We start from the raw sequence: 21067 nt of genomic DNA, 5'->3' as shown, positions 1-21067 counted from the left end.
GAGGAGAGACAGACTTGAGACAGAGACTGAGTCCTGGTAGAAACACTGCAGGCCGGTGTTGAGGTAGATGTGAACACGTCTCAAACATCACCAGCGGCCGTGGAGTCCTCCAGGTGCAGGGCAGGAGTGGCACAAGCCCTCAGCAAGGACCCCTTGGAGTCACTTCTCACGGGGCCTCTCTCATCCCCCCCACCTTGTCCCCCTGCTGCTCGTCTTGTCCGTCTGATGTCCAGCCTTTTAAAGCCAGAATAAAGCTGGTCTCCTACCTCAGGCTTCAGGTCTGGCAGGCCCCTGGTCCCTTCCACTTCCTCCAGTCAGATGGCTGTCTTTCAGTCCCTCCAACCCTCCCCAGGACTCTGGCACCTGCCGTGCCTCTGCGTGGACACCCTTGCCCCAGTCCTTTCCAGATTTACTTCCTCGGGGGGGCCGTCCCCGCCATCCCACCCAAAGCAGCCCACAACCTGCCCCCACCGACGTTGCATGTTTAGGACTCTTCAGAGCACTTGGTGTGAAAACATCCATGCGTATGTTTATTGTCAGTCTCCCTGCCCCTTCACACACGAGCACGTGGGCCTTTCTCTGTCCGATTCCCCCTTCCCTTCCAAGCTGGATCGGTGTCTGCACAGAGGACGCGCTCCGTAACCTAGCCGTAGGGTCCAGGAGACGCTCTACGGAAAGGCAGGTGATCCGGGGAACCAGCCAATGGTAAGCCCACGCGACCTCAGCGCTGGGCTCTAAACAACTTCCCCACCAGCCTCTGAAGACCTTGTAGCCCCGAAGCCACGGGCTCCTATGAGCTGAGCCAGCCTTAGAGGAGGTCAAGGCCTTCCTTCCTCACCAGTCCAGGCCACCCAGTCAGGTGTCCAGGGCAGTGGTCAGAGGCTTGGTCCTCCTCCTGCTGGCTTCCCCTCTAGGTGTCAGGCTTGCCCTGGCATGGGGGGTGGCCTTCCCGGGGAAACACCTGGTGGGGCTGGGGGCTGGGGAGGGGGCCGGGCTTGGAGTCACGGCTCCGATTCAAGAAAGGAAATCATCCGAGCTTTTAAAAAATTAAATGGAGTCAGTAATTTGATTTCAGAGAGAAGCTGAAAACCTCGTAATGGCAGGAGCAGCTCAATTCCGTGGTGAAAAGGAAAAGCCTTAAATGGGGCTATTAAGCTTTTGCCTGGGATGGATCTGCCCGGAGAAGGAGGGAGGAGGGAGGGCGGGCAGGGGGGGCAGGGGGAGAAGTCGTCCTCGAGGCAGAGACCGTTCATCAGGCAAGACAACCCTGATTATTTATTTATTTATTTATTTATTTCACGTTGCGGGCGTTGCCGAAGGCCTCTTCTTGGCTGCGTTTCAAATCCCTCTTCCAGTGATGGGCTGGCCTGGGGGTGGGGGTAGGGTTGCTACCCTTCCAGGGAAGCACTGGGTCCCACTCTAGCTCAGGCCACAGCTGGGCTTCTGGGCCAGGGAGCCTGGGAACACTGGCACCCCTGGGGGTCAACAGGGGTCACCGGAGCTGTTCAAGCCAGCAGGGTACCAGCTGCTGCCATGGGGACAAAAGGAAGGGAGCGGTGAGTCATGAAAACAAAGCCGTAACACTCAGCGGGTTCTTTAGAGACCTGGGGTCATGGCCCCCTGGGGCCCAGGGGAGAGGGCTTCTCACATCATAGGATCTTATCACCACCTACCTTCTCAGAAGGATGTCTGAACTATGGCTGAAGGCTTTCCATGCTCTCCTGGAATAAGCAAACATCCCCTCTGCCTGGGCCTGGGAGCCCAACTGTTCAGCTTCTCTGATTTGCCAGGACGGCAGCAGTAATGACCTCAAGAATGACTCACTTGGGCTTCCCTGGTGGCGCAGTGGTTGAGAGTCCGCCTGCCGATGCAGGGGATACAGGTTCGTGCCCCGGTCCGGGAAGATCCCACATGCCGTGGAGCGGCTGGGCCTGTGAGCCATGGCCGCTGAGCCTGCGCGTCCGGAGCCTGTGCTCCGCAACGGGAGAGGCCGCAACAGTGAGAGGCCTGCGTACTGCAAAAAAATAAAGAATGGCTCACTGGTTCTGAGCTAGAGGCCTGTGTCCATCTCCCTGCTTGCCCCTAAACAGACCTATTGGGAAGAACTATTATCACCCCCTATTTGACTGATCGGGAAACTGAGGCACAGAGAGGTTAATGCCTTGCCCAAGGTTACACAGATAAAGAGTGAAAGGACTGGGCCTTGAACCACGGCAGCCTGGCTGCAGAGCCTGCAAACTTCCCCCTCCCCCGTGCCTCACACATCTAACTGCGAAAGGGCAAGCACAAAAACGTTGGGGCCTGCACTCGTGGGCAGTCCAAGCAGGTGGGAGGCGTGCCCCGATGCTGCCCACCACGCTCTTCCACACTTGGCATCCCCTGGGGTGCTTCCAGGACTCACCCCAGCAAGGGGGTCTCTCAGAAGCCCCTCCGCGATGTTCTGAAGCTCAGGAGGCCTGTGCCTCTCCGGGCTGGTTGCCAATGTGGGCTCTGCTGGCTCCTGCCGGGGGCTACCCTGGCCAGCAGTGAAAGGGTCTCTAGGCTCGGCCAGGCTGGGTGAGGAAATGTCCATGGGAGCCCGCAGGCTCTGAGGTTGCTGGACGTGCGTGTGGCCCCCCTCTCAGCCTGCTCTACTGGCCAGCTACAGGCTGACTTGAGGCCTCAGGCTCTGCATGACTTTCCCACAGATGAGGCAGTGGGCTTCTCGGAGGCGGAGGCTGGATGGCTCTTGGGAGGAGCTGTCAGGTGGCTGCACTCTGCTGACAGCTGCTCAGCAGGAAGAATTGGCAGGGCCCTGCTGGGCCCTCCCTGTGCCTCCCCTTGCGCTCCGGTCCTGAGGCCCTCAGATGGCCACTGGGGCCTGGCTGCCGCCACCACACCTCGAAAGTATTCACCACCGGGGCAGTGCTGTGGCATCCATCCCCAGAAGGAGGGTGCGTCCCCTCCAGGTCCTGACTTGGTTCTGGGAATGAGAGGTCCAGGTGCCCTCCGGCCCCTCCCTGGGTAGCCCCCCAGCTTCCATCCTGGAGGATGTTTCCGGGGGCTCTCCAGGCGAGCAGCGGGAACACAGCACCTCTTCAGCCAGGCTGGTCATCAAGGGCTTTGTCAATGGCTGGACCTCCTTGCTGGCATGCCAGGGCCCCCTCATGGGCTAGCAGGCAGCCACATGCCCCTGTGACAACCTTCCAGGGAGGAGACTTCCTGGTAGCTAGGCGGGGCTCTGCTCCTAGACTGCCAGTGAGGGTAACAGATGGCCTGAGACTATTGGGACCCCCAGAGAGGCAGCTGGAAACGAGACATCTGAGGACAAAGGCATGGCCAGGCCCAGGGCCCGGAGGACTGGACAACTACTATGGACGCTGAGGACGGTACAGCTGCAGGCAGGGGGTCCAGGTCACCCCACTTTCCCTGGGGGACCTGACCCTCTGGGAAAGGGAAAAAGGAAGCCAGTAGATGTCCACCTTCTTCCACAGGTTTGGCTGTTTGCAGAAAAGGTCCAAGCCCCTTCTTCAGTGAGAGAACAGTGGAGAGAGAAAAAGCATCAGAAATAAAAGGATGTGGTTTTGGCCACCCTGAGGATGGCAGCCCGGGGAAAGGCCTGTGGCAGCTGCGACCTCAGGCTGGCTCTCCAGGCCCGGCTTCTGGGCTCCAGCCTGGCTCCTGGGCCCCAGCTCCTTTGAAGCGTGCCTCGGTTTCCCTCCTGTCTGTGTGCACCGCCGCGGGCCCTCCCCTCCACCTCCTTGTGCCGGGTCCCAAGGCCCTGCATGGCTGTGAGCCAGGCAGGACAGCTGGGCTGCGCTCAGGTGGGAGCTCTCGGGGAGCCCCGCTTTCTCTGGGGAACAGTCGGAATTTGAAGAGGAGGAGACATGGCCGGAGGTCTGAGTGGGACTCCGTTTGGCAGAGCGGTGGCGAAAGAGAGGGGCCTCGTGCCTGGCGGGGTCCACTGACGACTCGTGGGGATGCACCCTTCAAGGGAAACCGTGGGTGGAAGTCAGGGCGAGGGACTTCCATTGGCCAGTGCACGGGAAGGCTAGTGAGCGAAACTCTGAGGAAACCCTTCCCGGCCTCCAAAGGCAGCTGGTCCTGCAGTTTGGAACTGGGAAAAGGCAGCAGATCGTATTCCTCCTGGAGGAGCTCCTGCTGGGGAGTGGTCCTTGGCGTGGCAGTTGAGGCAGACAACTCCCTTCCTAAACCTCCCAGAAAGGAAACAGAGGTCAGTCCTCCTCCTAAGGGAGCAGAATCCTCCCAACACCCTGTTGGAGGGGCCACATGGGTCCCCTTTTTACAGACGGGGAAATAGAGGCTTTAGAGTTTAAGTTCAAGCACCGGATTAGGAACTGTCCTCCTTGGCTGAAATTCACAGACCTTTGACCTGGAGTCCTTTTTGAGATCATGCAGGCATCAAAATCTATTTCTTTTTTTTTTTTTTTTTTTTTTTTTATTTATTTATTTGGTTGCGCCAGGTCTTAGTCGCGGCATGTGAACTCTCAGCTGCGGCATGCGTGTGGGATCTAGTTCCCCGACCAGGGATGGAACCCGGGCCCCCTGCACTGGGAGCGTGGAGTCCCAACCACTGCACCACCAGGGAAGTCCCTATTTCTGAAACTGAATCACAGGATTTCAGGTTTTCTCTAAAGAGCACCTGTCCCTGACTCTGCCTCTGTTTGCTGCCACCAGCCGGTGTTGTCTCTGAGCCATTCCCTATTCTGCGGCCAAATCCATCAGCCCAGCCCCAGGAACCACACAGACCCAGACTCTGCCTCGACCCCGTTGACATCCTGGGCAAGATCATTCTTTGTTGTGTCGGGGAGAGGGCTCCTGTGCACTGTAGGATGTTTAGGGGGATTCCTGGCCTCTACCCACCACGTGCTAGTAGCGTCCCCCTGCATTGTGACAATCAAAAATGTACCCAGACACTGCTAAATGTCCCCCCGGGAGGCAAAAATGCACCCCCAGTTGCAAATTCTGGCTCACGGGTCAAATATAGCCCTGAGACATGTTTGGTTTGGCCTGCAGAGGGTTTTAAATATTTTAAAATTAACTGAGAAAATTTTATAATTTTCCAGCTTCTCCTGGAAAGTCAGAAGATTTGCCCACACTGGCCTGCCTCCCTACAAGGCAGGAATCGGCTCCACTTAAATGAGACTACTCTCTTGAAAAGGGTCTGGTGGGACTTCCCTGGTGGCGGCGCAGTGGTTAAGAATCCGCCTGCCAATGCAGGGGACACGGGTTCGAACCCTGGGCCAAGACCCCACACACCGCAGAGCAACTAAGCCCGTGTGCCACAACTACTGAGACTGGGCTCTAGGGCCCACGAGCCACAACTACTGAGCCCACGTGCCACAACTACTGAAGCCTGGGTGACTAGAGCCTGTGCTCCGCAACAAGAGAAGCCACCGCAATGAGAAGCCCGCGCACCGCAACGAAGAGTAGCGCCTGCTCGCCGCAACTAGAGAAAGTCGTGCACAGCAACGAAGACACAATGCAGACAAAAATTTTAAAAAAGAAAAGAAAAAAAAAAAAACTGGTGGCTGGCAGTTCACCACTGGAGTCCCCACCACTCCCCACTGGCTCCTACACTGAGCTTTGGCATCCTACCCTCGGGCCATGGATTTTCTTACCCTCATTCCTTTACACTCCCTGCCTGACCCCTAGAGGCATTTTTGCCAGTAACCCCTGCTTTACAATGTAAAACAGCGGTAGCTAAACCACCCTCTTGGCTTCTCTTCTCAGGCTGGGCACTCCATTGCCTCCACTGCTCTTGACGCCTCCAACCTTACATAATGAGGATTTCTCCCACAGGTTCTAATCACTTTTTGGCGGAGAGGAAGGAGATTTTAAAAAATCTGTAACCACCAAGTGCTTAGGCAATCCTAGTGCCCTAATATTCCAACATAGTCGCCACATATTATCCCAGAGAAATGTTCTTTGTCTAAAACATTTTTTTAAAAATGCCTGGTGAAAATTCAATCCAACAAGCATGTATTAAGTGCTTACCAAGGGCAAGGCAGTATGATAAGGCCCACGAAGAGTAAAACGCTGAATAGAGCACGGCCCCTGATGGCAAGGAGTTCATAGACCGCAGGGAGAGCCAAGAGCACGTACCACTAACAATAAGAGGAGAAGCTGCAGGGGAGGTGCAGGGAAGGTGTGCTGGAAACCAGGGAAGGGAGAGGTTAATTCCGGCTGCTGATATGAAGTTAATAAAACGAGGAAGAGAGCATTCTTCCCTCGTGTAAATCTTTCCAGAGAGGCCAAAACGCCTTTCTAAAATGTTCTTATTGCTGTCGCCGCAGTTATTTTTGTATTTTAGGGTCTATGTCCCTATCAAGAACCTACCCTCTCTCAAAGCCCAGGCCAAAGGTCACCTTCTCCTTGGCGTCTTCCTCAAGCCCGCCTGCCCTCGTTACAACTCTCTGGACATTGCTTCTCTCCCCTTCCAGACAGGCCACTAGTTGAAAGCAAGGACCAAATCTGGTGGCCTCTGTTCCCTCCCACGGGGCCTCACCCATGGCAAATGCTTAGTGAATATTTGTTGGATAAAGTTCTGGCCCTCCCTTTCCAAAATCAATGTCATCGCTGCAGGAAACTGTTAAAATAAAAACAGCCGAAATGTGTAAAAACTTTCAGGAAACATTTCCATTTTTAGCAGACTGTTAGAACTCATCCCCGCCCCGCCTTTTCCTTTGTTTCTAATTCTGAATTTGGGGCTGGATGGTAGGCAGTCCCCCTTTTAATCTTTAAATATAGTTCTGAATATAATTACATTTTTATGCAGCACCGAAACATCATATCCTGGTAACGGGGCATTCTTGCACTATTAACATCTGAGTTAAATCTCCTTTGCGTCTGTCTTCTATTGAGGACAGTTAGGAAGTCAAAGATGAAAGTGATCGACATCATTTGTGAATTATGTGTATTTCCTTATGCTGTATTTCAATGGGTTCTGCTCCTAGTGATTTTGTGAATACCAGGTTGTCTGGTAGCTGTGCTTTCACCAAAAACGCCTTTCAAGACTTGAATCCCAGCATCCTGGCACGGAGGACACACACCACGTTTAGAGGAGGGTTTGTCTTGGTTAAGAAATAAGTGGTAAAGCAACTATACCCCAATAAAAAAAAAAAAGAAGAAAGAAGTGACCTCAAATAGTGCTCCTTGCCAAGGAGCCCACTCCGTGCCGTAGGTCGGCGGACCCCGACCTTTTAGGCACCAGGGACCGGTTTCGCGGAAGACAATTTTTCCACGGAAGGCGGAGAGATTGTTCAGGTGGTAATGCAAGCTATGAGGAAACGCAGATGAAGCTTTGCTCGCTCGCCTGCCGTCCACCTCCTGCTGTGTGGCCTAGTTACTAACAGGCCGCGGCGCGGGGGTTGGGGATCTCTGCGGTAGGTGACCCGTGGAACTGGAGCCCACGCCAGATCGCTGGACAATCGAAACAGAAGTGGCTCATCTTGTGCCAAGAACTCTGCTGAGCTCCTAACTCCATCATCTCCAGTCCTCACGACAGGTAGCGGCATTCCCACTTTAAAAAAATATATTGATTTGTCTATTTGGTTGCACCCGTAGTTACGGCAGGCGGGCTCCTTAGTTGCGGCATGCATGTGGGATCTAGTTCCCTGACCAGGGATCGAACCCGGGCCCCCTGCATAGGGAGCTCTTAGTCTTATCCGCCGCGCCACCAGGGAAGTCCTGGGCTATTTCCATTGTGCAGATGGAAGAAACTGAGGCTCAACAAGGTGAAGTGAGTCGCCCAGGTCCCGCAGCTAGCTAGAAAGTTGATGTGCCCCCCGTCCCCTCCCCGGCACTTTGACTTCACCTAGCTCCCCGCAGCCCTCCTACTCCCCGGCCAGTTCCAACCAGTGTGCCTGACACCATCGTTTCCCCAGGTTGGGTGTGGGACCTGTCAGGCCGGGAAAGAGGAAGCCTTGTCATGGGAGAAGGAACCACAGGCAGAGCCGGCAGGCACATCCTCACCGTGACTCTCACCCACACAGTGGAAGGAGCTCTCCACCGTCCAGAGGATGGGGGCGGCCATCTCAGCAAACCCCAGGCTCAGAACCACCCTATAGAAAGCCTGCGTCCCCAGAGCTCCTTGGGCCTCCTGGCATTGCTGTGGGGGCAACGAGGAGTTAGTCGCGTGTGGCAGGGTGCATCCTGTGTCCTGTGGCTGCCCTCCCATGGGGCCACCCTGGCAAGAGTGCCAGGCTTCCAGGCTATAAGTGGCAAAGGTCCATTTTCTGCTGGCTCCACAGCTCTGCTGTCACGTCTCTGACTCCACATGGCATCAGTGGCCCAAGGAGAAGGGGTCTCCAGAAGGGGCAGGACAGCCAATGCCACCACCAAGACCCTGACCTGGACCTGGAGTGCCCCAGCCGCCAGGACGCCGACCAACGCAAAGTCCCTGTTTTCGGTCACTGTGAAGGTTAAGGAACAGGTGGACTCGGGAATTTTAGGCTCAGGCTTTCCTCCAAGTAGGAACCTCTTCTGACCAGATCCAGTCTCTGCTTTGGGATGTGAACAAGACCTCCATCTCTGGCTGGGATGACACTGGAATGGGGAAGGACACGTGACACAGAAAACTACATGCTCTGCAGGCACGTGGACGAAAGGGTGGTGACAGGACCTCAGCCAGGGGCCACGCCTGTGGCCGGCACTTTCGGGATTGGTGACATGAGATTACTTGGTGTTTGGTATCACTGCCTGGGCTGGAACGTGACTGCACTGATGCGGAAGAGAAGGAAAGACCATCCCCAAACACCTGGGGATCCCGCCGTTAGCAAAGACCCGTGAGGAAGCAGATGCTACGAGCGGGGCTGCCCGTGGAAGTTGCAGAAATGTCTCTGCCAAGACTGTCTTCAGCTCAGTGACCTAGCCTGGTGCCCCTTCCATTACCAAAGCTGCTCTTAAGAAATAAAGCTTGTATCAGTTGTTTACACTTTAGCAAGAATTTCGTTGTGTCAGCCCTCTCACAGGGGCATTTAAAGCCAGCTCTGCACTGGCTAAATGAAAGCATCTGTCTCCACGTAAAAGGATTTCGAGCATCATGAATAAGGAAAGGGATGTTTGGGGGCTTGGTGAGGCCGTCCCCAATGCCCTAAACTCCCCAGAGTCCCATCATGAAATCTCGTCCATGATAAAATTCTATACAAATGTCAAGTCTTAGTCATCTCAGACCTACCCACTCAGGATGAAGCCTTTGATGTACCTAACTTTGCATACAGAGTTCCTTAGAATTTAAATTCTTCTGGAGGTAGGAAATGGTCTTCCAGATTCCGGGCCTCTCTGTATCACACCCCACGCTGAACGAAATAGTTATCACATACAGGGTCTAGATCAAGGGACCCAACCTCTGTCAGAGCATGGAGCCCTCAAGAACCTGATGAAGACTGCAGACCCTCCCTCATCTTTGTTCTCGGACCCCCTGGAGGCCATCTTGGGACTTCCCAGGAGTTCAAAGAGCCCGGGTTTGGAAAAGTGGAGGATTCCACTTCTCATCCACTCTCTACACCCCACCCCTGCTCCACACACACCTGTACCCGCCAGAAAGACCCGAGGTCTCTCTGTCCCAAGCAATTCAGGAACGCATGGCCAAGGTTGGGGCTAAGAAGAGGCGAGGTGGGGTGGGACCACGGACATAAGGTGCCAGAGGAGGGAGGAACAGAAGAGGGACAAGGGAGTGATGTAGCCGGAAAGGATGGGCATTGGGGGCCCTCTTGGGTCTTACCCCGTGGGCCAGCGGCTCCTAAAGACACGGCATAGCCGCTCCCCACGAGCAGCAGGAGGCCTGGGGGGTGTGCAACACTTGCTGAGGCAGGAGTGCCTCCCCGTGGCCTCCGAAACTGCTCCTTCCAGAAGCAAACTCCCTCCACAGGGCCCCACTCCCACCTTCGGACCAGCCTGTGGACTGAACCCCCAAGGGTCCCAGAGCTCAGGTCAGGGACTGTTGCTCCAGTGCAACCAGGATATATTATTTAGGCGGGATATTTTTAGCAGGAAAGCGAGCTCGGAGCAAATGTCATGTGAGCCGTCTTCTCTTACATGGCAACTTTGGGCTATTTAAAGAGATGGTAATTACGCTCCTGCCACCATGATCAGGACGACGAGCTGAATGCGTGATTGCAGGAGCCGCTCATCTGCCACGCGGAGCGCTTGACACTAATGGAGCCCAATTTTCGAAGCTGCCTGCCTAAATCTGTCCGGTCTCCAGGTGGACATTTGAATCGGCACTGCAGCGCCGGCAGACTGCTCTCCGGGGCCTCCCCGAGGGTGCCACGCCTTGAGGCTCCCCGCCTGGTAGGGGCACTGGGCACATGCTAGGTGCGCCACGGGGCTGAAAGACCCAATGAGCCGTTACCCCCACTAGCAAGGCCAAAGGGTGACCCACACTCTGCCCAGCCTAAGTCCTGGCCTCGGTTCCCTTTGCAATGCTCCAGAGAGACATTGGCCATCGGGGCCTTGAATAGAGGCGGGTGCCTGGAGGGTGGGAGGGGGACAGAGAGGGGTCCCCGGCCCCTATCCTAGGGGGACTAGCAAGAGGAATTCAGGAGAAGACTTGAGGAAGGAAAAGCTCACTGACTTCAAACATTCAAAGGGCCGTGAAATGGAGAAGGGACTGGCTCCTTCCGGGGGGCTGCAGAGAATGGAGGACCAGCAGAAGGAAAGTTTGGGGAAACATCTGTGCAATATGGGAACAGGTGGTCTTGCAAAGGAATGAGCTCCCCGTCACTGGAGACTGTGCAGAGAGAATCTTAGCACGAGGAGGACCTCAGAGGCCTTCAACCCAAAGCTGGGACCCCTCCTCAGATTTCCTCTCAGATGGCCTCTGCCTGCAGGACACCAGGGAACGCTTCCAGCCTCGGCTGCCGAGACGCGAGCCCAGCAGAGCTGGCCTTGTCCACCAACTCTCCAAAGGAGAACAGAAACCAAAACCTCCTGCCTCAGGGTGTCCCCAAGCACCAGGCCTGGCAGAACCTTCCAGAAAGTTGCTCCTGACCCACCTACCTGTCCACTGGTGCTTCCCAGGGGTAGGGGCAGGGAGACCTGCAGAACAAAAAGGAAGCAACATCTCCTGGCAAAGCAGTAAGCGAAGGTGAGAGTAAACATTTCTGTCTGAGCACAGAAGCGCTGACAATTACCCCAGCAGGAGGCCGGCGAGAGAGCCACATGGCTGGGTTGTTTGCTCATTAAGACAAGAACATCATTTACGTTCTGAGACTCCAGTGTCAACAGGCCCAGGGAAATGTCGTTGCCTCAGCTGCCACCCTGGGCCTGGCCAAGGAGGCGGCGAGGGTCCCGGGAGCAGCTGGCAAGGCCAGGAGCACAGGCGCACGGCCGGGATGGTCCTCTCCCAGTCCTCCCAGCTTGTTTTCCTCCCGAGTTCACCCATTTCTCCCTCGCCCTTTCTCTTTCCTTTTCAGATCCAAAAAGCAATGGTGGAGGGAGGGCTTCCAAGGACAGACACTTTCACCACTGGCCCTGAACTTGGGGTGACCACCCAACCCAGTTTCCTGGGGACTGAGCAGGTCCCCCTGGGACTTAGTGCCAAAACAGAAAAGGCCCAGGCAAACTGGGATGGTCGGTCACCGTACCGCCTGTGAATCTCGCAGCCATGCCACAGGGGGACCGTTCTCCCAGACGGTCATCTGAGAAATGCACAGACGAGGCGAAGGTGATGGTGTGGGCTGGACCCCTTTCCTGGAGCTTCTGCTGCAGCCCACACCCTCCACCCTGCCCTTCTCTCAGTTCTTTCTGCTTTCTCCAAACTCCACTTTGCATTTGCTTCAGACCTTGGCAGGGAAGTCTCGGCACAAGGAAGGAGTCACAGACCAGCCGAGGGTCCCTCGGAGATCATCTGACCAACACCCCTCGCTATACAATGTGTGGAGGAATGAGGCCGGAGGGGACTGACTTGCCTCGGTGATGCCCCCACCCAAGACCACTCCCACTCCATACGGAGGGACAGAGAGGGGCTCCCTGCAGCAGAAAGAAGCAAAAGGGACCGGGAGGACACCCCAGGCAGCTCAGCCTTCTCAGCTCCCCAGCCCTACTGCTCCTTGGCCCTGAGAGCCCCTCCTGGCAGCAGGCTCACGATGGCCCACGGGGAGCTCCTCCAGTGAGCCTGGCTGTTTCCTTGTCTTTGGAGGTGCTGCCTTCACTTGCGGGGCGAAGGGGCAGGAATGGGACAGATGCCTGAGGTTTGGCGAGAGGATGGAGAGGATTGGGCATCTGCCTTTGCCACCACCAAAGCTGTCCCACCGTTCCCACTCCTGTCCTCCACTGCAGCCTGGAGGAAGGCAGGGAAGCCCCCCGGAGGCTGAGCTTTGAAGAGGGAGACAGTTCTGCTCCAAGAAGGAAGAGAAGACAGATCAAGAGCAAAGCAAAAACGCACAGCCCTTTAAGGCCACACGCGGAGGCTATATTTAGGGCCGCAGGACTTCGGGCAGCCTTCCCTGGGAGCAATCGCTAATCACTGCATTGAGTTTATGGGTGCCCCTGGGCACACTTAACCCAGGGCAATGAATAGTTATTGCGCGGCCTCCCGCTCGGGGCCTGTGGGCACACTTAAGCGAGTGCGCCGGATCGCTGGGAGCGGGCAAGGCTTGGGTACACCCTTGGGCACCCTGCGCTTTCAGCGGAGAGAGGCAGAGTATTAAATATCTATGTGCCCTGTGCCCACAGCTGCATTTAGCCAAGGGCAAGGCCGGTGAAACGGCTTTAATTAAAACTTAATGCAAGTTCAAGGTGCAGACACGGAAGCCGCGGCTGCAGGTCACCAGGAATGAATCAGTCGATTCGATGAGGTTCTCAGGTGGGGGAAGGGGGTGGCGAGGAGGGGGGCTTGGGCTGCGGAGACCTATCTTGTGCTGAGTACTTGCTGCCCACCTCTCTGCATCTGTGCTCCGGGACTTGGGGCCACCGCACATGCCCATACCTCGCTTGGTGAAGGTTGCTGGGATTTGGGTATCCGGGCTTCAAAGGCAGGTGGTTGGAAATAAAGCAGGCCCCTGGGCCGGGAGCGGGTCCTGCTTTTCTCAGCCACTCAGCCCAATGTCGCGCGACACGGGCAACGCCGTCCCCCTGGCGGCAGCTCCCAGAATTACAGGCCCAGTGCAGAGGGAGGAGTGACCAGCGCCGGAATGTCAAAGGAACGCGCTGGTGGCAATGCTTGGGGATCCTGGGGTCCGACCCTGCGATTCTTAGGAGGACCAACACCAGGCTTGGTGTGGCCACTTGTGCCACTAAAAAGGCTAGTAGGCAGAGGAAGCCTTGCCACTCTGCCTCTTCTCCTTAAGACTGGGAAGCAAAGGAATCTCAGAGAGGTCTGCCCATCGGCCCAAGATAGCAGTGAGCTGGGCTCAGAGTTGGGGGAGCTCAGGTCCTCTGAGCCGTGGTCCGGGGATGCTCCCTGCCAGACACACCTGCTTTAAAATTCAGACCAGATGAGAACACAGCTATAAAGCCTTCCTGGGGCAAAGGCTCCATGTCTCATTCAAATCTGTTCCCTTAGCAACAGCACAGCACCTGGCATATATAGTAGGTGCTTAATAAATGCTTGTTGCGTGAATGGTGATTGTCATTAGCAGGCTTTTTGTGCCAAACTCCTCTTTTCATTTCTCCTTTCCTGTTTCCTGATCTTTAAAACGGAGGCATTATACCTGATTGTAACGGAGGTACTTTTATGACTAAAAGTCTATAATTCCTCGGCACTACCCAGGTCAAGAAGGAACATGCAAACTGGCAACTTTTTCAATGGAGAGAAAAAGAACACAGGACATAATATTGCAGCTTTGGTGATAATCCCGTCCTCCCACTGTCCCCAGTGCCAGCGACGATGGGAAGTGGAGAATATTAGTTCAGAACCTTTAATAGCCCCACTCCCACTCCATCTCAATCTCCTCCCAGTTTGCTCAGACAACAGCCCAGCGGACCCGGGCATCCAGCCAGGGCCCATGAATGTCTGCAGAAGAACCATGCCACGCGGCACCTCCAGCTGCCACCTGTGGGCCCGGCCACATCTTGAAGCTCAGGAGCCACGGCCTCTGGAGAGAAGCCCAGCCTGGGAGCCCCTACTCCCACCCCCAGGCCTCTGAGCCCATTAGCTGAATGAATGTGGACCAGCAGTGGACACTCTCTTGGCCCAGCCTGGACGCGATCACTGGACACTTCATTATGTAGCAGTCACTCTGCTCCAACCTTTTCACCTCCCCTTTGAAATATTCTGGTTTCCAACCTGTAATTTGCTTTCTAGAAGTAGGACAAGATTCCTGTGTGCAAACGAAAGAGGAAAACACAGTTAATAGGCTGCAATTATAGGTCAGTGACTGTTCACAGCAAATATGATTAACATCAACCCACTGGAGGCTGGGCAGTTCTCATGGAAGAGGCTAGGAAGTGAGCTGAGGCTGCCGGGGATCAAAACCTGGGTCCGGCTTCTGGAATCCAGCAGTTCAGCCTCCACCAGGGAAGCCCTCAGGGCCAGTGGATTTCAGGAAGGTCCAACCTGTCCGGACAGAACAGGGGCTTGTGCCTGAACATCCCTTGACAGGTGTCAAGCATCTGCTCACAACTTGTCTCCCTCGATCCTCACAAAGATCCCATAGGGTAGGCTTTCTTATTCCCATTTTACAGATGAAGCAGTTGAGGCTCAGAGGAGGTAAATAACTAAGCCAAAGGCATGTGGCCACTCTGGAGCTGCCTGGCTCATTCCATCGTGTGCCAGATGGAGCTTCAAAGGTGTCAAACCAGTGGGCCCCACAGGGGATGCTGGGGCTGACCTCATTCAGCCACAGAGGACGAACCCAATTTGAGGCTTTGTGGTGGGGCCTGAGAAGAGTGTGTACTGATGGGGTGGGAGGTGGGGAACGTCAAAGAGGGTGATTGCAGAAAGGAAGAGAAAGAGAAGGAAGAGGCTAGTTCCTGAAATTTCTCCCCCGTTATGGACCACAACCCCGGTAGAAATTCTGGGCTAGATTGAGGGAGGAAGACAAAGAAATGAAGGAAAGAGGAAATGGAGGTGAGGAGAAAAAGAGAAGAGGAAAACATGAGGGTCCGTGGAGCAGTTCACACCGTCTTGGGGGCCAGGCGGTGGAATAAAGCGACAGGTGTGCCCAGGGAGCTGCAACCCTCCAGCCCCCAGGCCATCGGCCGCCGCCTAAATCAGGGCGGCTCCTTGTCTTCCTGGTTCCCAAAGAAGCATCAGTTCCCCCTCTGACTGGCATGAGCCCACCCCTCCAGCCCCAGGTTTGAAACCTGCCTCCCTGGATGGGGTCCATGTTGTATGGGGCCTGCAGCTCATGCAATTTGGGAGAAGGACCTCTTTAAGGAAAAGAATATAAAAATATCTTACTTTTGCAAATGTTACAGAGTCATATGGTCTTGTAGGCATGTAATGGGCCATGCGACTGAGGGGTCCTGGGCTTATGCTCTGTCAGATTCATGGTCAATCAGCATTTACTCACCTCACTGAGCACTAACTGAGCACCTACTGTGTGCCAGGCCCTAAGTCAGGGGCTTCCCTGGTGGCGCAGTGGTTGAGAGTCCGCCTGCCGATGCAGGGGACACGGGTTCGCACCCCGGTCCAGGAAGATCCCACATGCCACGGAGCACCTGGGCCTGTGAGCCATGGCCGCTGAGCCTGCGTGTCCGGAGCCTGTGCTCCGCAATGGGAGAGGCCACAACAGTGAGAGGCCCGCGTACGGCAAAAAAAAAAACCCAAAAAACAAAAAAAACAAAGTCAGCTCATGTGCCTCCTCTGTTCAAACCTCCCCATTTTTCACTCCGAGGAAAAGCCAAAGTCCTTGAAGGCCCCAGTGATTTGCCCCCTCACCTCCCTGACCTCCTCTCCCACTTCCTCATCTCCCTCCCAGCCACACTGCTCCAGCCACACTGGTCTCCCTGCCATTTCTCAGGCATGCCAGTCCTGCCTCAGGACCTTTGCATGGGCTGTGCCCTCTGTGTGGAACTCCTTCTCTTGGATACCTGCATGGCTCACTCCTCCACCTCCTTCAAGTCTTTGCAAAAATGTTGCCTTTCAGAATTGGAGACACAGATGCAGAGAATAAATGTATGGACACCAAGGGGGGAAAGTGGCAGGGGTCGGGGGGCTGGTGGTGGGATGAATTGGGAGATTGGGATTGACATCTATACACTAATATGTATAAAATCGATAACTAATAAGAAACCGCTGTATAAAAAATAAATAAAATAAAATTCAAAAAAAAAATCTCCTTTTCAGTGAGGCCCACCCTGACCTGCTTTATCCTATGGCCCTGCTTCCTTTCTCTGTAGCACTTGATACCTTCTAACCTTATTTGTTATATTTAAGGCTCATGTCACCCCACCCAAAGTCAGCTCCATGGGGCCAGGGAGTCTGTTTTGCTCATCGCTGCATCCTTGGTGCCTTGAGCAGTCAGGCATATAGAGGGCTGTCAATAAATATTTGTTGAGTGAGTGAAATATACAGAGGACTGTCTCTGGGTAGAGAGATTATGGGTAATTTTCATTATCTCCTTTGGATTTTCTCTAGTTTCCATAATTATCGCATACTGCTTTGTCATGATTTTTTTAAGTCATTTTTAAAAGCTCATGGTTTCTTTTTCAAATGCTTGACTCAGTTGTGTACTTGATAGGAGATGAATGCGTTATTTCAAAAAACAGCTCTGGAAGCCTTTCTGGAGGGGATTCTCTGGTCACATGCTTTTCCTCTAAAAGCACGCAGTTTCCACCTCTATCTTAGCAAGCGATCAGGGCCCTGCCTCTGGCAGAGGGAAGCTCTGAAAGGTAGATCACTGGGGAAATAAAGTATCTTAGCCTGGATGTGCAAATTGACCTGGATTGTTTTAGTTTTGCATTCACGTTTGCACTTTGTAAATATTTGCCTGTCGCCCCGCTGCTCACACCTGCTTGCTGTCCCCTCAAGTTTATGGAAGGCAGCAGGCACTGTCATTTCTCCAACCCCACCTGGCGCTGCTGGCGCTGCCAGCACGGCCGTGTGAAAAGGAAACTCGCTTGCGAAAGCCACAGGTGTCTCTGACAGCGCCTAAAACTAATGGCCTGTGGCTGGCCGCTGTGACTAATTCTCTGATTATTGACTTTATGATTTTACGCTTAAAACTTCTTTATAATAACACACAGAAATGTTTAATGAGCTCTATCCAGAGCCATAAAAATTACTTATTGAACAAGCATTTTAAAACTATTAATCTATTGTTTTCCATTAATAATGGCTCTCCAAAGAACGGGCGACAGCTTAATGTATCCACAGCATTTCTCCGCGAAAAGTGGCCTTTTAAGACATAAATGCCGCTCCCAAAGCATCGCGGGCTGGCCGGCCATTGGGTAGCTGACCCTCCCAGGACAGATTTAGGCTCTACCAGTCCCAGAGGGTGCTTTAAGGATTTCCAGAATGAACAGGGGCCCTGGGAGATTTTGCTAGTCTCTCTGGAAAGCCCCTCTCCTCAATTTCTCTCTTTTTGTGAAAAAGACAAGAGGTGTTCCGGGGGCCTGTTTTGCAATGCCCGATGGAGAGCACAGAGGGAAGCAGACAAGTTACACATTGCTATCCTTGTTCCTTCTGGAAGGTTCCAGGTACCCATCTGGTTGTACCCATCCCCCCTTCTGTTGGCAAGCCCATGGCTGAAAGTTTTCCATGATACTATGCCCCTGTTTTTGCTATTTTTGGGGCACAATTCCCCCACTAAGCATGAGATGGCTTCCTACTTCAAGTGTGTAAGAATAACCCCTTTAAAATAAATCATCCGGGACTTCCCTGGTGGCGCAGTAGTTAAGAATCTGCCTGCCAATGCAGGGGAGACGGGTTCGAGCCCTAGTCCGGGAAGATCCCACATGCCACAGAGCAACTAAGCCTGTGTACCTCAACTACTGAGCCTGCGCTCTAGAGCCCGCGAACCACAACTACTGAGCCCGAGTGCCACAACTACTGTGCCTGTGTGCCACAACTACTAAGCCCGAGTGCTACAACTACTGAAGCCCATGCGCCGAGAGCCCGTGCTCCGCAACAAGAGAAGCCACTGCAGTGAGAAGCCCACACACCATAACAAAGAGTAGCGCCCGCTCGCTGCAGCTAGAGAAAGCCCATGGGCGGCGACAAAGATCCAAAGCAGCCAAAAATAAATACATTAATTAATTTAAAAACATTATATTTTGAAAATAAATAAATAAAATAAATCATCCATTTATTTTTCTGGGTAATTTAGATTGTGAAACCTATTGGCGCCAGATGGGCACTTCTTCTAAGAGCTTCAGTCGTTCATTCATTCAGCAAGTATTTATTGAGTGGATACTAAGTACCAGGCTGTGTTCCAGGTTCTGGAGACACAGGAATAAACCAGAAACACATGGGCCTTGCCCTCACCGAGCCCCTCTGTCAGAGGGGAGCGAAGATGACAGCAGGTGAACATTGTAGAAGATAATTTTAAGATCATTTAAGTAATAAATGCTGAGAAGCCAACGGGATAAGATTGTGACAGGAGTGGGTGGGGACTGCTTTTGATGGAGAGTCAGGGAGGTTTCTTGGGGAGGCGGCCTTTGAGCAGAGATTTGAGTGACAGAAAGGAACCAGCCGTGAGAAACATTCCTGGCAGGAGAAAGGCAGTGCAAAGGCCCTTGGGTGAGGTATACATACAGACGTCTTTCCCTAGGTGAATTCCCTACCCAGACAACAGCTGTCCCTTACCTGGCACATGCAGGATCTGCTCAGCCGCTGCCTCAAACCCTCCATGTGGCTCCTGGGACCCATAGGGCATGTAGTGGAGAAGCATTCAACCTCGTCTATTGAACAAGAAAATACTTCTCCTCCGAGCCCTACTTCAATGGAATGGTTAGGAAGAGGTACAAAGGAGTCATATTGTCACAATGAGAAAGACGCTTTACACCAGGCAGAGGTCACAGAACAGTGTCAGAAGGGATATGTTTTAGGGTGCAGCTTCTCAAACTTCAGGTGCCTACAAATATCACCTCAAGGTCTTTTTAAAATATAGATTCTGAGTCGGTAGGTCCAAGGTGGGGTCTGAGATTCAGCAAGTCTAACAAGCTCCCAGGTGATGCCAGTGCTGCAGGTCCAGGGACCACACTTTGAGCAGCAAGATCCTAGAGGTCATTAAATCTCAGCACTGTGTTTTATGGGGGGAAATGGGGAACAATGTGACTTAATGGTAACAGGGATCTGGAGTCAGAGCACCTGGGTCTGGTGTGTGTGTGTGTGTGTGTGTGCGTGTGCATGTGTGTGTGTGTGTGTGTACCAGTTCCTTAGTTTTAGTTTCTTCCTGTAAATTGATTGTGTGATGACAATGGCAGTGATGACGGTCACAGTAGTGGTAGAGATACTGGTGATGATGGTGATGATGATGGTGGTGATAATGGTGATGATGGTGATGGTGGGATAATGATCATGATGGTGATGGTGATGGTGGGATAATGGTAATGATGGTGATGGTGGGATAATGGTGATGGTGATGGTGATGGTGGGATAATGGTAATGATGGTGATGGTGATGGTGGGATAATGGTGATGGTGATGGTGATGGTGGGATAATGGTAATGATRGTGAYGGTGATGGTGGGATAATGTTGATGATGATGGTGATGGTGGGATAATGGTAATGATGGTGATGGTGATGGTGGGATAATGGTGATGGTGATGGTGATGGTCATGATGGTGATTGTGGTAGTGAAAACGGTAATGATGGTGGTAGTGATAATGGTGCTGATTGTAGGGATAATGGTGATGACGATGGTGATAGAACTTCACAGGGTGGGTGTGAGACTTGAATGAGGTCATGCACGCAATGATCTTCATGGAGTGCTCATCACAGAGAGCGGTGCCTAAAGATGACAGCTCTTACAATGATAATTACCGTCACCCAGAGATTAAAGGACTTGTACATAGTCACGGAGCAACAGGACCAGGTGCCTAAACATTCCTACCATCATTTTCCAGCTCATAGTCAATAAATTAGGGTGTCAGAGAAATGGAGTAAACACTAGAACGCACATGACCCTGAATCAATACTGAACCCAATGTGATGTTCCTCTGCTGGTATGAGAAGTACATCTGCCCCCTGGCTGGCCTCAAGGTCATTGTTGTGGACACAGCCTCCCACAAGGAGGCTAGAGAAAATGGGGGCTCTAGGCTGAATCTGTCCAACACAGATACGTGACAGGCATGTGCAGCTTAAAGGTATGAATTGGCCCTGAGTAGCAGCTTGTTCACAAGTCACTCAACTCATAAAAGTGAAGTAGGGGGAAACCAGGGCATTCTTGGAGCTTTGCAACTCAGCTGAGGACTCCGGCTAGTGGGCACAGCCAGAGGTGAGAGGCAGTGTGCAGTGTCCTGGTGACACCCTATCTTTACCTCTGCTCCCCACCCCCAATCCACCCCAGATGGCAGCCAAGAGGGATCTTAAAGTGTAAATAAAGGACTTCCCTGGTGGTCCACTGGTTAGGACTCCACTCTTCTACTGCAGGGGAAGCAGGTTTGATCCCTGGTCGGAGAACTAAGATCCCACAAGCCGCATGGAATGGCCAAAAAAAAAGAAAAGTAAATAAAATCATGTCAGTCCCTTCTCAGAACCCTTCAATAGCTCCCCACTGCCCTTGGAATAAAATCCAAACACTTTCACACCCCATGCAGCCCTGCTCACCTCTCTGTCCTCTTCCATCACTACACTCCAGCCAAGCCAGTCTTTTCTCCACCTCAGGGCCTCCGTAATACTATTCCCTCTGCCTGAAACACTGTTCCCCATTCTTCACATGACTGGCTTCTCTTCATCCAGCAGGTCTTAGCTTCAATGTCAGCTTCTCTGGGAGGCCCTCCCTGCCTACTCCCATCTCTTCTCTACCCAGACTTTGTGTTTGTTTCCTTCCTGGCTCACATCACTGTTGGACATTGTGTTATCTAGTGGTTCACAGGATTTTTGCATATTTCTCCCAGTTGACTGAAGATAAGCACAGACAAGCTTGTCTCCCAGTCAAGTGAAAACCAGCTTGGGGAGGGCAATGACTGTATCTATCTTGTTCACTCTCTGTTCCCAAGACCAGTGCCTGACACAC

General features: G+C 53.4%; 1 protein-coding gene across 1 annotated transcript; it reads right to left on the bottom strand.

Annotated features, from left to right (window-relative positions):
• Window positions 1-2257: 2257 nt before the first annotated feature.
• Window positions 2258-14238, bottom strand: CIROZ (ciliated left-right organizer protein containing ZP-N domains). The gene is given in 8 exon segments (XM_027108311.1): window positions 2258-2269; window positions 2402-2587; window positions 2880-2989; window positions 2992-3045; window positions 7975-8110; window positions 8353-8444; window positions 8447-8547; window positions 14077-14238. Coding segments are annotated over 8 exon segments (783 nt in total). The 5' UTR covers window positions 14169-14238.
• Between the last annotated feature and the right edge of the window lie 6829 nt (window positions 14239-21067).

This window comes from Aethalodelphis obliquidens, unplaced genomic scaffold, assembly GCF_003676395.1.
Source record: "Aethalodelphis obliquidens isolate GAN/ISIS:26980383/991018 unplaced genomic scaffold, ASM367639v1 scaffold9, whole genome shotgun sequence".
NCBI lineage: Eukaryota > Metazoa > Chordata > Mammalia > Artiodactyla > Delphinidae > Aethalodelphis > Aethalodelphis obliquidens.
Note: the sequence above shows the minus strand (reverse complement) of the source record. Positions and strands in the feature narration are given on the sequence as shown.